This window comes from Gopherus flavomarginatus, chromosome 2, assembly GCF_025201925.1.
Source record: "Gopherus flavomarginatus isolate rGopFla2 chromosome 2, rGopFla2.mat.asm, whole genome shotgun sequence".
NCBI classification, from domain to species: Eukaryota; Metazoa; Chordata; order Testudines; family Testudinidae; genus Gopherus; species Gopherus flavomarginatus.
This window is the reverse complement of record NC_066618.1, coordinates 4,077,257-4,093,718: the sequence shown is the minus strand read 5'-3', so window position 1 is coordinate 4,093,718 and position 16,462 is coordinate 4,077,257. Positions and strand designations below refer to the sequence as shown.

At 47.7% G+C, this 16,462-nt stretch overlaps 1 protein-coding gene across 2 annotated transcripts in view; it reads right to left on the bottom strand.

Moving 5' to 3' along the window:
* Positions 1 to 16,462, bottom strand: part of SMARCC1 (SWI/SNF related, matrix associated, actin dependent regulator of chromatin subfamily c member 1) — a 187,842-nt gene that overhangs the window by 115,553 nt on the left and 55,827 nt on the right. For both annotated transcript variants that reach the window (XM_050942456.1, XM_050942458.1), the window contains exons 11-14: positions 9,168 to 9,292; positions 3,752 to 3,811; positions 2,821 to 2,858; positions 486 to 607 (exon numbers count right to left, since the gene is read on the bottom strand). In XM_050942456.1, coding sequence (XP_050798413.1) covers positions 486 to 607; positions 2,821 to 2,858; positions 3,752 to 3,811; positions 9,168 to 9,292 — 345 coding nt within the window. The remainder of the gene's footprint in view (positions 1 to 485; positions 608 to 2,820; positions 2,859 to 3,751; positions 3,812 to 9,167; positions 9,293 to 16,462) is intronic.

Genomic DNA, 16,462 nt, shown 5'->3' with positions numbered 1-16,462 from the left:
GAGGTAGGTCCCGGACTGCACATCTTTGTCCAGCCTAGGGGGCAGTGGAAAGTCCCGCCACTGACTAAGCCGGTCCATTGCCAGGGGGCACATACTCATAGTATGTCCTGTACAGTCTATAGGAAACTATTCTGTGCTTCGTTTGACAATAAACCTGGCTCGGGTTTCTTCGTACCTCACTAGAGTCTGTGGTTTTGGGGGTTCTCTCAGGATTTGCTGTGTCAGTTATCTGCACAGAGCCAGGGCAGCACACAGAGGGACCACGCACGCAGCCGACTGTTATCATCGAACAAGAGCAGCACACCACACCGGTAGCTACTGACAACATTAAGGTGCATTTTGCAATGGGGACAACTGTCAAGAAGGCGCTAGTCCTAAACTAAATTAATTTCTGCTTGCAACTCAACAGAATTCCAGCCCAGGTATTTAGTTGGTGAAGCAAGTTCAGTAACTCTCTGAATCCTCTCCCCACATTTTGTTCTTACCAGTTGTAGTCAAACCATGATGCATAGCTTGGAATAATTATGTGATTGGTCTGTTCTGTGACATTGTCTTCACCTGGGTCAATGGATCGACTCTGATCACCTTTGTTGGGATCTTCATCTTCCTACAGCAGGAGAAAGACAATAAAAGTGTAAAAAACGGGGGAAGAGAGGGGAGAGCATGAATAAGGACTTGTCTGCACAGTGGTCTAGTGCACAGCAAGCTGCAGTGTGACTCCACAGTGTACTAACTGGCTGTGTGCAATCTGCTGCGCTAGGGAACTTTCAGTGCGCCACAACAAGGTCCACACGCCCAATTAATGTGCCCTGGCAATAAGCACTGTAAATACAGCATCCTAATCAGAAACCTGCAAGTCCCCCGATATGCTACATCTAGTACTACTGAAGTCAGAGAATACTTGCATGACTCAGAGGCTCACGTTCCAATGTGGAGGAATGTTTAAGAAAAGGGAATAAAAAAAGCACACTTCATCCTATCCTAACCCATGAAACACCACTCTCGGTTGGCCACAGAGATTGCAGAGGATCATCCAGCCCTCTACTATCCCATGCTGCTCGCGCACATGGGCCCTAATGACATTGCAAGGTATGACCCTGAGCAGATCAGAAGAAACTACAGGGTTCAGAGTGAGGGTGAAGGGGTGGGGGAAGCAGGTGGTGTTCTCCTTGTTCCTTTCAGTCAAGGGTAGGGACCTAGGGAGACACAGCTACATCCTGGAGGTAAGCGCACGCCAGGGGGGCTTCGGCTTCCTTGACTATGGGATCCTGTTTTGAGACGGACTGTGAGACAAAGACAAAAAATAATCCCCCACAAACTTGGCCTGATCCAGGATTCTGGAAGCTGTGCTGTGTTGAAAGAGGCTGTTGATGCTCTTTAGGGGAGATTACTGGGCTGTGGCAGCAGTGTTTAAGAAAGAAATTTGAACTGAACGCATTGACAAACGTAACTGTTGGAGGAAGCAGCCCTTGTTGAAAATGCACGACGACAATGAATATTGTGTGTGGGTTTTTGTGTACTCTGTGTGGGGGTCGAGGGGGAGGAGGTATAGGGTGAGGTTGGGGGCTATATAACATTTCAAAAGTCATACCTGATTACCATCTGGATAGATGTCATACACCACTACCACCATGTCTACATTAGGGGTGCTATAGCAGCATACCTACAGTGCTGTAGCTATACCACTGTAATCCTGCAACATGGACACAGACTAATGACAGAGGTTTTCTGCTGCTTTATGAACTCCACCTCCCTGAGTGATGGTAGCCAGGTCAATGAAATATTATTCCGTCGATGTAACTGCATCTGCATGGTGAGTTAGGTCAGCACAGCCACAGTGCTGAAGGGTGTTGATTTTTCACACCCGTGAAGACAGCAGCCTAAGGGTTAGTCTACACTGGAAACGTTAAAATGCTGCCACGGCAGTACTTTAACGTGGCTTGTGTAGTCACGGCAGAGCGCTGGGACAGAGGTCTCCCAGCACTCTAAAAAAACACCTTCACAAGAGGCATGGCTCTCAGCGCTGGTGCACTGTTTACACAGGCACTTCACAGTGCTGAAACTTGCTGCGCTCAGGGGGGTGTTTTTTCACACCCCTGAGCGAGAAAGTTGCAGAGCTGTAAATTGACAGTGTAGACAAGCCCTTAGATTCTTCCTTCTCTCCCCTTTTCAAACAGGACAAAGGTTTTTCAATTTTACAGCAAACCCACATTCAAATCAGATATGTACCCAAAATTTAGTAAAACAAGAATAGCACAGACTGACTAGAACGAGTATGGAATAGGTTTTCCAAGTTGGACATGTGCAACTGCAAACAAATCTAACTGGTGTGCACAGGTGTATGTGTTAGGCACACAAATTACACACATGCAAATAGATGCACCAAATTTTTGAAATCTGGCTCTGTCTCATCTGCATGAGTGGCCTCTAGAGGTTAGTGCTCCGACAGAGCAGTAAGGTTTACTGGGCAAATTGTTTATACATAAGACACTAAATTTTCAACAATTCAATTAATAAATTTCCCTCAAAACAGAGGATTCAATCCTGAAGGTTTTTAAAAGCCGGGAAAAGCATGCTGAAGTTTATTTAAGTCTCTTCAGATTCCATTCAACTTATGTTTAAAAGTGTGTAGTAATCTCATAATACTAAGTAAATTTTCTTTTACTATATAAAAGGAGTACTTCATATCAGTAGAAGACACTCTCCTACAAAGGATGTATTTAGTCTTAAAGATCATTTAGGAGCAAGGTACAGTTTGAGTTCTTGAAGGTCAGATGAAGGTTATTCCCTACTAAACTTTTCTAACTGAACAGTTGTTACCTTTCCTCCTGTAGCAACTGTCTCTTCATCCTGCTCATCTGCAAGGTAAAGAGCAAAGAGAATTAAACTCTAATAAAATGCAGCTGGATTACCTGCAAACCTTTGTACATCACAGTCATTTTATTGGACAGGATTTTGTTTGTTTGGGGTGGGCAGAGGAGAGACAAGAAAAAGGAACATGGACAGTGCATCAGTAAAGCACAATCTCTTCTTCATGTACACACTGAACTGCCACAGAGAAAGAGGATAAGTGCATAAATACAGAGCAAGGATAATTAAGCTCTCTCGAGATCAAAAGGTGGACTGTGGGCCAAATCCAGACCGGCAGATGCTTTTGAATGGACCGCAAAACCTTTTTAATTTTTAATCATCATTATTGTTATCGGGAAGTGAAAAATGTTTCTCGGGAGTCTGGACTTTTGGCTATACTTTGACGAAGAAATTTGGACCTTGACCAACAATAAAAAATTGACTACCCCGGCCCATGTCCTTAGATGCAGCCCTGTAATGGCTAATACCACAATGTAAAAGACTCATTTAGGTCTTTAATGCCTAGAGCGCAGCAGTGCTCAGGTAAGTCCCAAAATAAATCACTCTGGTTCCCAGTACATGGAAAGAAGGGATCTGGAAAAGGCAAGTATTTGCCCCTATATACCAAGCTCAGTAATAGCGTAAAGAATGTCCACAAGGGAGCAGCTTCAAGGGAAAAAGCTGGTGCACTCTATCATTTAGTGCAGATTTATGTGATAGAAGTTAAGTAACGAATGGAGATTCCACAAATAGAAGAACATCTAAAAAAGTTTCAAGTATTTGGTTTTACCACATTTTTCTTTTTTAAATATAAAAAAATTATAAACATTTACTGCACAAACAGGAGTCCATTATGTGAGACAATAACTAAAAAGAATTAAAAATATATAATTTTTTTTACCTAGGTCTGCTACTGTTCCTCCTTTCACTGGCGTATTTTCACTGTCTTTCTTTGGGTTCACTGTGAAAGTAAACAAGATTGAAAATGTGACATTTGTGCCCCCCCTCTATCAAGATTCAATCTTTACTAGCACACAATGTTCCCTAGCAAGCACACCTGTCTCACCTACCACACTAGCATACCTTTGTTTTACTGGGGAGAAACGGCCAACCCCATACATTACCACAGATATGCTGGGCTCTCCACATTGTGTACTCCTGGGGGAATTCTGCACCACTGTAAACACACAGAATTCATATCTGGTGCAGAGTCCGCCCCCCCACAGAAAATTCACTCTGCTAGAGGAGTGCTGCAGTTCCACCTTTCACTCACCAGATGCCACTGTGGTAACGAGAACAGCCAGCAGCTGGCTGCATTCATCACAGCACCCTGCTTGCAGAGCCAGATTTGGACAGGCAGCGTGGGACACATGGGGCTGCTGGGGGAGTCACAGACTAGAGTGCAGAAGGGCTAGTGGAAGGGGACAGACTGGGGAGCAGGCTCAGGAGTTAGTGGGATGAGAGCATTGAGCCAAGGGTTGAATGGGAGTGGAGGTGCAGGGCCACACAGAGACAGGGGCAGATGTGCCTCACTGAATGGAAAAGGTGTGGGGTCAGCCAGGGTCTGAATGAAGGAGGCTCCCCAACTCCCTAACAACTCCCCCTCCAAAAAAAAGAAAAACAAACAACCAACAACAAAAACCCAACAACAACAAAACATCCAAACAACTGTTCCATACTTCTACCCACATCCAACAACCCTGCAGGTTCACTCCCAGGCTCCTTCCCTCTCCCTCAGCTCCTCCGTTACCCCTGACTGTCCCAAGCCTTTGCACTGCTTCTGATGGATGCAAGAAATAAGTTTCTGTATTGTAGTTTAAATGAATTACTTAAAGTTCTGTATTAATATGCCTAGCAAGGAATCTATTGGTCAAAAAAAATTACCTTAGGGTTTTTTTGTCTATATTACCTGTCAGCAAGTATGTCTGTAATATTTTTAAATAAATTATCAAAATAATTGAAACTGGCATTATATTGTGCTATTTGGACAAAAATATGTCGAATTTAAAAATGTTATGTGCAGAATTTTTAATTTTTTGGCGCCAAATTCCCTCAGGAGTAGCTGTGGCTGAAGTTTATTGCTGGTGCACACTGTGCAGTATCCTTAGATCTAAGCCACCAAAACTACCTCAAACTACCATGTTCCAAATCCCATATCACAGTTAACTGACCTATTGTACTTCAGATTCAAAAAACTAAAATATGCTAATTACTGACGGCCATACGAACTACCAACACATAAAAGAACAAAGGTCTATGCAGTCCAGTATCCCACCTCTGGCAGTGACCATACTTGTTTCAGGAAGAAGAAAAAAAATCCCAAACAAACCAACAACTCAGAGGTAGATTTCCAAAGCCAAATGACACTTGGGAGCCTAACTCCTGAAATTAGGGACCTACCCCTCTTCTCATTGCCGTACTTAGCCAATTGTTCAAGAGGGATTTTATGATGTTCATAGGAGATAGTGTAGTCTAGTAAACAAAAAAGTGGTAAGACTCATAGTTGGGTTTTATTTCTGGCTTTGTCACTAACTTGCTGTGTGACCATGGGCAAATCACCTCTTTAAGAACACAAGAGCTGCCATACTGGATCAGACCATAGTCCATCTTGCCCAGTATCTTGTCTCCAACAGTGGTTCGCACCAGAGCTTCAGTGGCGTGTACAGAAGAGGGCAATTATAGACTCGATCTACCTATCTTCCACTCCTGGCTTCTGATTGTGAGAGGTTTAGGGTTGCCCCAAGTACGGGGTACCATCCCTGACCATCCTGGATAATAGCCATTGATGGACCTATCCTCCATGAATTTATCCAGTTTTTTTGAACACAGTTATGCTTCGGCCATCACAATATTTCATGGCAATGAGTTCTACAAGTTAGTTATCCACAGTGTGAAAAAGTACTCTCTCATATTTAAAACTGGATTTGTAATGGTTGTTCTCTGAGATGTATTCCACATGTCCATTCTACTTCAGGTGTGCACATGCCCAGTGCACTGGTGCAGTCACCCTCTGCTGCCTTATGTTGCTGTATGAGGATATAAAGTGCAGAGCCAGCCCTGAATCCCGTCAGTTCTTTCTTACCGGGAAATCTCCAGTAAGAAAGGAAGAAGGGGGGGCATGGAATGTGAGACATCTCGAAGAACAAGAGTTACAGAAAGGTGAGTAACCATTTTTTTCTTCAAGTGATTTGCACAAGTTCATTATGCCTCAGGTACCACATAAATAGCTCAACTGACAGGTGGGATCAGAGTCTCCCTGAATAATGACTGAAGGACTACACATCCATAGCTAGTATCATCTCTAAACTGTTGCAAGATGGCATAATGAGAGGCAAAAGTGTGCTCTAAAACCAAGTTGCAGCTCCACAAATGTATACGACAAGCATACGGACTAGAAAGGTTGCAGAGGCTGAGAGAGATCTGGTTGAATGAACTAGTACTCTATTTGGTGGAGTTAAACTGGCCATAACACTAAGAACAAGGGAAAGCCTGCAATAGCAAAGAAAAATGCTTCAACAACTGTAAAAGGCAATAAGAAGGAACTGTGGAGTTTTAGGGGAAGCTCTGACCTTTGTATCATCATGCAGTAGCATGAGGCAGAGGGCACATGCACCACCCCGATGGGTACTGCCAAGGGGAAAAAAAATCTTACACCAGTGCACCTGCTGAAATGGCAAGGAAGTGTGCAATCACTCTAAACAGGGTCAATAAAACTTCGTTATTTTTTTCCATAACGTTCATAATTTATAGATCTTTAGTCATCTCTTTTCTACTTTGACCAGCCCTAATCTTTTTACCCTCTCCTCATATGGAAGTTGTTCCACAACCTTGATCATCTGTGTTAACCTTTTCTGTACCCTCACCAATTCTAAAACATCTTTTTTGAGATGGGACAATCAGAACTGCACGCAGTATTCAAGGTGCAGGCATACCATGGATTTATATATTGGCATTATATTTTTTTTCTCATCTATTTTAATGGTTCCCAACACTCAACTTTTTTTGATTGCTGCTGCACACTGACCAGACATTTTCAGGAAACTATCCACAATGCTTCCAAGATCTTCCTTGCGTGGTAACGGCAGGGGTGGCTCTAGGTATTTTGCCGCCCCAAGCACGGCAGGCAGGCTGCTTTCGGCAGCTTGCCTGCGGGAGGTCCCCGGTCCTGCAGATTCGGCGACACGCCTGCGGGAGATCCAGCGGGGAATCAGCAGACCCTCTGCAGGCATGCCGCTGAAGGCAACCTGCCTGCCGCCATCGCAGCGACAGGCAGAGCACCCCCGCATGGCTTTCTGCCCCAGGCACGCACTTGGCGTGCTGGTGCCTGGAGCCACCCCTGGTAACGGCTAACTTAGACCTTATCATTCTGTATGTATAGTTGGGATTTTTTCCTATGTGCATTACTTTGCACTTAGCAAAATAGATTAAATTCAAAGTTGTTTAGTCAATCGGTTTGGTGGAACCCCTTTGTAACTCTTTGCTGTCAGTTTTGGACTTAACTATCTTGAGTAATTTTGTACTGTCTGCGACTTATGCCATCCCATTGTTGACCCCCTTTTCAAGATAATTTATGAATATTGTGACAGGATCAGGCCAGAGGGCTACAGGAGAGTGATAGAAGGTAGATATATTAGCCCCAGATTAAGCAGGTCCCTTTTCCCTGAGTAGAACAATCAGGAAGTTGCTGGAACCAATTATGGTAGGTAGGCTAATTAGGACATCTGGAGCCAATTAAGAAGTTACTAAAATTAATTAGGACAGGCAGGCTAATCAGGGCACCTGGTTTATAAAGGACCTCACTGCAGTTAGTGAGGCCATGGTTTGCCGCTCCAGGCCAATGGGAGCTGCTGCAAGCAATGGCCAGTACGTCCCTTGGCCCGCGCCGCTGCCAGCAGTTCTCATTGGCCTGGAGTGGCGAACCGCGGCCCGTGGGAGCCGCGATCGGCAGGACCTGCAGACAGGGCAAGTAAACAAATCAGCTCGGCCCACCAGGGGCTTTGCCTACACAAGCGGCGCCCCCAGTTTGAGAAACACTGTACTACATTAATGTTTATATCCTGTTTTTGAATCAACCACATTTATGACTGACCAATGCAGAAAGAAAAAAAGTAGTCAAATCTGAAGTCCACTCAGGTAGGGTACCACAATGATAACTTGTGATGGTCAAGGTAAGAGGAAAGATGGCAGAAAATTAAAGGGAAGGCCCAGAATGATGATGAAAAATCTTACATTTGTGGCTGACTTAAGTAGCTTTATTCACACTCTTTGGTATCCCATCCTGGAATGCTGAACATTCAAGATGCAAAATATGAAGATTGAGCAACAAAAGCATGAGCTCTCTCTTTCACACATTTCCCAAATATAGCCGTCCCTGGAGATCTTCTATGATGGATAGCGAAAAGGAGTTTACAGCCATTAACGTAGAGGTGAGATTCATGTGCCTGAATTTGGTACATCTATCTTGTCAGAGTGTTCGTTTGCTTTGTTGGTCACATGCATGCAGTCCAAAAGAGGTCAGCTGATCCTGTGCACTCTCAGAGGACAACAGATCTCCTGTTTGTGTCTAATAAAAGCTGATTTGCCTGCTTCTCAGGGCTGAAGTACTGCCACAGCCTTTTATTCTTACATATTCTGGAGAATGTGCTTTGTTTAGTGACATGAATACTATACTTCTACTGCCCACGAAACAATTATGAATATTAATTATTGATAAAGTCTGTTGTACCTTAGCTTCAAACTATGTTAAACTCAAACAATGATGAACACTCAGAATGCTCTGCCGTTAAGGATAGCGTTAGGAGGATGCAGTGTATTTCTGCTTTACTTTTCACTCAATGCATATTGTAATGAGAAACATTGTTTTCAAAGGTTTGGAGCAGGAGGTTGGGAATCAGCACTGCTTGGTTTTACTACTGGGTCTTCTACCTTGATGTGTTATCTTGGACACATCAGTTATAATCTCTTTGCTCTTGATGTAGATTTTTAGATGCAAACAACCTGACTCGAATACATATGGCAAGAACAATCTTTAATATTTAGCTTGTTATTCACTTATCTTAACTGAATTTTCATAGACTTATTTCAAGAAAAAATTGCGATAAAAGGGGTAACCTCAGTTTCAGAAGAGTGCCATATTCCAAAGCTTTGTCTAAATAAAGCCACTTGGCCACAGAGTCCAAAAGGAAGGCTACTTGTAGAGACAATATGTCAAAAATTTGGCTAAAATATACAGTGAAAATATAGTGTCTGCTGTTCATTTAGTGGTCTACCATTCATAAAACCCAGTGCAGCTAACATCTTGTGTGTGAATACTTTACCATTTTTGGGAAGTACCACTTCTTCTATGTTCGGTACAGGTGTTGGGTCCTCCATGTCCTTGGTAAGATCTTCTTGCTCATCGTCTTCTTTCTGACCTCGCCTTTTCCCATACAGTCCTGCTTGTCTAAAACAGATAAGACAAATTCTCCACAAGTGATAACTTTAAACTATAGCTGTACCACATTTGTGATGATCCCACTAAACCTGCCAAGTTAAGAGGGTTGGGTCAGGACGATACTTCTATGGAAACACCTAGGTGCTGAGGAAGTGGTCTCAGTGATTTAAGAGATAGTAGCCTTCTCAAGTCAATATTGAAGTAACATCCTAGTAGGGGTTCTAGTAGGGGGTTATGATGTAAATCCTGCGTCCTGACCAAATTCCAGCTCACAAAATTGGACTCTGCCCATTTAAATTCCTCCCACAGTTTCAAATGAATAGTCTTCTTAATTCCTTTTCTTATATCAATATGGCAAAGCAAGCCTGCATAACAGCTGCATTTCAGATAATTTGAGGTGCTAAAAATGGCACGTTTGTGGCCCTCATGTGTTAGTAAGATTACAGAGGTTAGTGACCCATTTATACACATTTTTAAATTCTGTAACAGGAGCTGCAGTTTGCAGAAGATGTTACTATACAGTCACATAATTAACAATTTGCTGTCCCAAACCAAAGACATTAAATATGAAAATGCTTAAAAATGATCTACAAATATTTTTTTAAAAATTGGACTTAGAATTCAAGTCTTATTTCTTCTGGTTTTGTCACAGGACATCTTGGGGTTTTAAGAGCAGTGTGAGCTCTTAAACCTCAGCTCAAGTGGCTTAAATGTATAACAAAAATGTTTTTGCCCAAAATTTTCATTAGTCATTAAAGTTAAATAGGAGCAGCCAAAAATAAAACAAACAAAAGTTTAAAGAGTCAACTACCAATCTCTTCCCCCCTCAGTTGCCAAACTTTACATCTCTTGGTTCCTGCCATTTCAGCAGTTCACTATTCAGAGTTTTAGGTTAAATGAGACCTGACCATCTAATGCAATTAACAGAAAAAACAAAACAAAATCCAAAACCACACAACTGAAGACTTCTAGACAACTGAAGAGATAAAGTTTCTTGACACTTTTAATAACTGCTTCTTGGAGCAGCTAGTCCTGGAACCCACAAGAAGAGAGACAATTCTTGATTTAGTCTTAAGTGGAGCACTGGATCTGGTCCAAGAGGCGAACATAGCTGGATTGCTTGGTAATAGTAAAGAACAGTTACCTACCTTTTCATAACTGTTGTTCTTCGAGATGTGTTGTTCACGTCCATTGCACATTAGGTGCACGTGTGCTGCGTGCACGAGTGTCAGAAACTTTTCCCATAGCAGTACCCGTCGGGTCGGCAGTGCCCCTGCCTGAGCAGTGCCACTGTGCCATGCACATATACTCCCACTGGCCTGACCCCCTCCAGCTCCTTCTTGCCAGCGACTCCGACAGAGGGGTAGAGGGCAGGTGGTGGAATGGACGTGAACACCACATCTTGAAGAACAACAATTATGAAAAGGTAGGTAACCATTCTTTCTTCTTTGAGTGCTTGTTCACGTCCATTCCACATTAGCTGAATCACAAGCTTACCTTTGGAGAAGGGTAGGAGTCACAGAACAATAGATAGGAGGACTGCCCTGCCAACCACCACGTCCTCTTGGGCCTGCTGGCTGACCGTGTTGTAGGTCGTAAAAGTATGCAGCAACAACCAGGTGGCTGCTCTGCAGATCTCCTGGACCGGGACCTGCGCCAGGAAAGCTGCTGAAGCTGCTTGCGCCCTGGTTGACTGGGTCGTGACCACCGGGCCGAAACACCTGCGAGGTCATAACACATCCAAATGCAGTCTGTAATCCAGGAGGAGATCCGCTGCGCTGACACCAGGAGGCCTCTCATTCTTTCTGCCATCGCCACAAACAGCTGCGTGGATTTACGAAAGGGCTTGGCATACTCCAAGAAGAATGCCAACGCTTGACGGACATCCAGTGTGTGCAGGCTGTGTTGACTCAGGTCCGCATGGGGTTTGGGAAAGAACACTGGCAGACAAATGTCCTTGCCCAGATGGAATTGTGAGACCACCTTTCGGAGAAACTTGGGGTGTGGGCGGAGCTGCACTTTGTCTTTATGAAATACTGTATATGGCGGCTCCGAGGTGAGTGTTCTCAGCTCAGACACCCTTCTGGCTGAGGTAATGGCCACCAGGAATGCCACCTTCCAGGAAAGGTGGAGGAGGGAGCAGGGGGCAAGTGGCTCGAACGAGGGCCCCATGAACTTAGAAAGGACTAAGCTGAGATTCCATGGGGGGTTGGGGGTGCGAGTAAGGGAACACTCTCTCCAGTCCTTTAAGGAACTGCCCCTCATCGGGTGGGAGATCATTGAGCTATATGAAAACCTCAGGTGGAAGGCAGAGATGGCCGCCAGATGCACCTTGACTGAGGATGGGGCCAGCCCCTGTTGCTTGAGGTGCATTAGGTACTCTAGAATGGTTGGCACCAGAGCCTGGCATGGCTGAACCTGTTAGGGCCCACATCAGCATGAGAACCTCTTCCACTTGGCCAGGTAAGTCGCCCTGGTAGAGGGCTTCCTACTACCAAGTAGAACCCGCTGCACAGGAAGGGAGCACTGGCTCTCCAGAGCATTCAGTCACAGAGCTTCCATGCCATCAGATGCAGTGATTGCAGGTAGGAGTGGAGGAGCCGCTCTCCGTCCTGCATGATGAGGTCCCGGTGTAGGGGCAGGGTTATTGGGGCTTCCACCGACAGCTCCAGGAGCGGGGTGAACCAGTGCTGGCGGGGCCAGGCCGGGGCCATGAGGATAACCGCCATCCCATCCCTGAGCACCTTGAGCACCAGAGGAAGCAGGGGGAAGGCGTATTTCAATTCCTCTCCCCACGGGACTGCGAACATGTCTGCTATTGAGCCCAGGCCTGGAACGAGCAGAATTGCAGGCACTGGGTGTTGCCCCTGGCTGCAAACAGGTTTACATGGGGAAACCCCCACTTGCGGAAGAGCGAATACATGACGTCTGCTCTGAGCGTCCACTTGTGAATGCGGTATGACCTGCTGAGGAGGTCCGCCAGTTCGTTCCGCACCCCCGGGAGATGTGACGCCTCGAGGTGAATGGTGAGGGTTATGCAAAAGTTCCAGAGGAGGAGAGCCTCGTGGCAGAGCAGCGAGAAGCAGGCTCTGCCCTGCTTGTTTATGTAAAACATGACGGTTGTGTTGCTGTCAGAACTGTCACGCTGAGACCACTCAAAGTGGCGTGAAAGGTCTGGCACGCTAAACAAACCACCTTGAGCTCCTTCACATTGATATGGAGTGACAGCTCTGCTCCTGACCACAAGCCCTGAGGTCTCCTAGGTGAGCACCTCATCTGAGGTTTGACACATCCGTCACAAGCATCAGGTCCAGCTGTTGTGCAGCAAGGGGATGCCTTTGCAAACCATGGTCTGGGACAGCCCCCACCTTAGGGAGTCTAACATGTCTCCTGGGGATGTCACTACCAAGTCCAGGGGGTCCCTGCCTGGGCGGTATACACAGGTGAGCCATGCCTGCAGTGTCTTGAGTTTCAGTCTGGCAGGCTTGACCACATGTGTGCATGCTGCCATGTGGCCCAGCATCCTCAGGCAGCATCTGGCCGTTGTAGTGGGAAACTGACACAGGGAGTTCACTGCTTGCTGGATGGCCAGGAATCGTGATACTGGGAGGCTCGTCTTTGCCTGTAACGCATCTAGGACCGCCCCTATGAATTCCACTCTCTACGTTGGAATGAGGGTGGTGTTGGCAACATTGACCAGGAGCCCCAGCGTGCAGAATAGTCTCAGGGCCACTTGCACGTGGGACCAAACCTCCTCTTCAGACCAGCTCACCAGGAGCCAATCGTCGAGGCAGCAGCTCGGCCAAATAGGAGAACCGTGAACTGGTAATGTTCTTGGCTCACAGTGAGCGCAGGAATCGGTGATGTGCTGAGTAGAAGGCCATATGACAGTATGTGTCCTTCATGTTGAGGGCTGCGTACCAGTCCCCCGGATCCAGGGAAGGGATGATGGTGCCCACAGAGACCACGTGAAACCGGGCCTTGACCAGGAACTTGTTGAGCCCTCACAAGTCCAGAATGGGTCGAAGGCCTCCTTTGGCCTTGAGAATGAGGAAGTAGCGGGAGTAGAACCTATTCCCTCTGAGGTCCTTTGGTACCAACTCTACTGCTGCCGTCTCTAGGAGCATGCAAACCTCCTTTTCCAGGAGGTGCACGTGAAAAGGGTCCCTGAAAAGGGATGGGGAATGGGGGTGGAGGTAGGCAGGGAGGAGAACTGCAGCCTGTAACCGCTTTGCACCGTGCGTTAAACACCCAATAGTCTGACTTAATGCTGGACCACGCACGGGAGAAGTGGGACAGGCGGTTCAGGAAGCAAGGGGATGGATCCAGCCATTGGTCCGGTACGCTGTCCTCGAGCGCACCTTCAAAAGCCTGGTTTAGGGCTGGGCAGAGACTTATGCTGGCCTTGGCTCTGGCCTGGCCTATTGGAGCTATTGTTGTTACTACTATGCTGCCTCCTGTTATCTCCATTTCGCCTGCGGTAGGGCTCCTGCCTAGGACGAGGTTGGTAGTGATGCTGAGGGGGCGGCTGCAGCTTGAAGGGCTTTCTTTGGGTCGCCGGGGTGTACATACCCAGCGACTTGAGTGTGGCCCTCAAGTCCTTGAGGCTATGCAGCTTTGCATCCGTCTGGGCCGAAAAGAGCCTGGACCCTTTGCAGGGGAGGTCCTGGAGCGAGTTCTGGACCTCAAGTGGCAGACCTGACTCCTGCAGCCATGCCGAGCGTCACATGACCCTGCCAGATGCGACTGTCCTGGCCTCCGCATCTGCTGAATCCAAGGACGCCTAGAGAGAGGTCTTAGCTACGGCCCTGCCTTCGTCCTCCAGTGCCGTAAACTCCTGTTGGGAACCCTGCGGGAGACAGTCCTTAAACTTCCCCACTGCCACCCAGGAGTTGAAGCTATGCCTGTTGAAGATGGCCTGTTGGTTAGCTATCCTCAATTGGAGGCCCCCTGAGGAATACATCCTCCTGCCAAACAGGTCCAGGCATTTCGCTTCCTTGGCCTTAGGTGCCAGGGCCTGATGTCCATGGCGCTCTCTCTCTCTCACTTACCACTGAGACTACCAAGGAACATGGGCTTGGGGGGCAAAACACGAAGTTGAACTCCTTTGACAAGGCGAAGTACTTGTGTTCCACACCTTTGGCTGTTGGAGCACTGGAGACTGGGGTCTGCCATATAGTCTTATAGTTCGACTGCATGGTCTTAATAAGTGGAAGCGCTATTCTGGATGGACCCTCTGGGATCAGGATGTCCACCATGGGGTCCCCCTGTTCAACTATCTCCTCGCTTGTAACCTCAAGTTATGAGCAATCTTATGCAGCAGTTCCTGGTGGGCTCTGTGGTCTATTGGCAGAGGTCCTGATACCACTGTGCCTGCCACCACTTCACCCGGGGATGATAAGGAGGTCAGCAGCTGCTCCGCTTCCTCCTGCTGGTCCCCTTGGTCTCCCTCCCCCGAAGAAGGGGCATCCAGCTCAGGCCCAGACAGCTGACCCTGGGGTGACACCAGATTCGGTGTCGGTTTTTCTGGTCTCTCCCTCGGCGATGGTGTAGGTGGTCTGGATGCCATGGCTTCCCGCACGAAGGAGTGTCGGTGCGGGACCAGGACTGGTGCACAGAGTAGCTGGCACTGGAGGGAGCTCCTTGCTGCTCGTGGTAGGCCCAGGGGGTCCAGAAGGGCCAGTATCCCGGTGGTCCCCACTGGGGTTGCCACTCAGCCTGGTAATCTCTGTCATCCGGTGTGGGTAACTGTATTGGCCTGAGTCGGCACCGGACTCTGGTGACGCCAAGCGCGAAGGCTGTGGTGGTGCCGTCGACCTGTGCTGGCGAGAGATTAACGAGCAGCTTCTTGCTGATCAGGAACGGTACTGCTGCTTGCGGGACTGGGACCAGTGTCAGAGCTCCCGAGACCTGGACTGGGACTGGTGACTTCCGGCAATGGCCGATTCGCCTTCTCCTGGTGCTGGTCTCCGGAGGGTGCTGGAGAGCATTGGGTGCCTTGCACTAACCCCGTGCGCTGACTCTTCTCTGGTACCAAGGCTTCCCTCTGCATCGGGGTAACAGAGTCCGCAGACTCGATGCTTGACCAGGGCCAATGCCGGGAGCGATGCCAGGACAGTGACCTTGAACGGCGCACCGTTGCTGGCTTTTCCCTTTCTGGCACAGCGGGCCCGGGTGCTGGAGGCTTCTCCCTGATCAGGGGGGGCTCACCGCCGACAATCCGATGAGGTCCTTTGCCGCCTCAAAAGTGTCAGGCGTGGAGGGCTGATCCATTACTCCCTCGAGCCCGTCGTCCTCACTGAGTTCACTTAGGACTGGACTCAGAGGGACTTGTGGCGCCAGTGGCGGCGCTGGTACAATGTCCATCCCGCTCTTACTGGTGCCCAGGACCTTAGATGGCGCCGGTCTCCTTTGTGGGGAACATCTGTGCTCTTCTTTTGGCTTGGCCTTGGGCAGCACCAGGGAGAATGAGCGGTGCCGGGGCTTAACTTTATCTGGGGCCGACAACTTGCAGTGCTTTTCCAGCACCGGGTCTCTTGACAACTCTGGGGCACTCTGCATTGAGGAGGCTGGAGCCAGCCTGATGGCTGCAGCGCTGCCTCCATCAACCACTGCTTCAAGCGAAAGTCTCTCTCTTTCTTTGTTCTAGGCTTAAACACCTTGCAAATCTTACACCTCTGTTTGGGGTGCTTCCCCCAGGCAACGTAGACAGGAGTCGTGGGAGTCACTAACCAGCATAGGCTTGCAACACGTGGCACAAGCCTTAAACCTTTGGGCCTGCGGCATGTCCCGGGGCAGGTGCTGGAAGCCTCCAAGCACCTAATCTATTAAGTGTCCACACAACAGAATGCTAACGAACTGATAGCAGCTAAGCACTCTAAAGCTAAGGGACTGCTTCTCGTAGGAAAGCAAGAGGTTGTTCCTACACCATCACGGACGGTAAGAAGGAACTGGGGGGGGTGTCGGGTCAAGCCAGCAGGGATATATATGCACAGTGCAATAGTGCTGCTCAGGCGGGGGCCCTGCTGGCCCGACAGGTACTGCTAAGGGAAAAGTTTCCGACGCTCGTGCACATGTACATCTAATGTGGAATGAACGTGAACAAGCACTTGAAGAAGAACCATAATATAATTAAATTAGGGCTGTCCATTAACCGCAGTTAACTCACGCTATTAACTC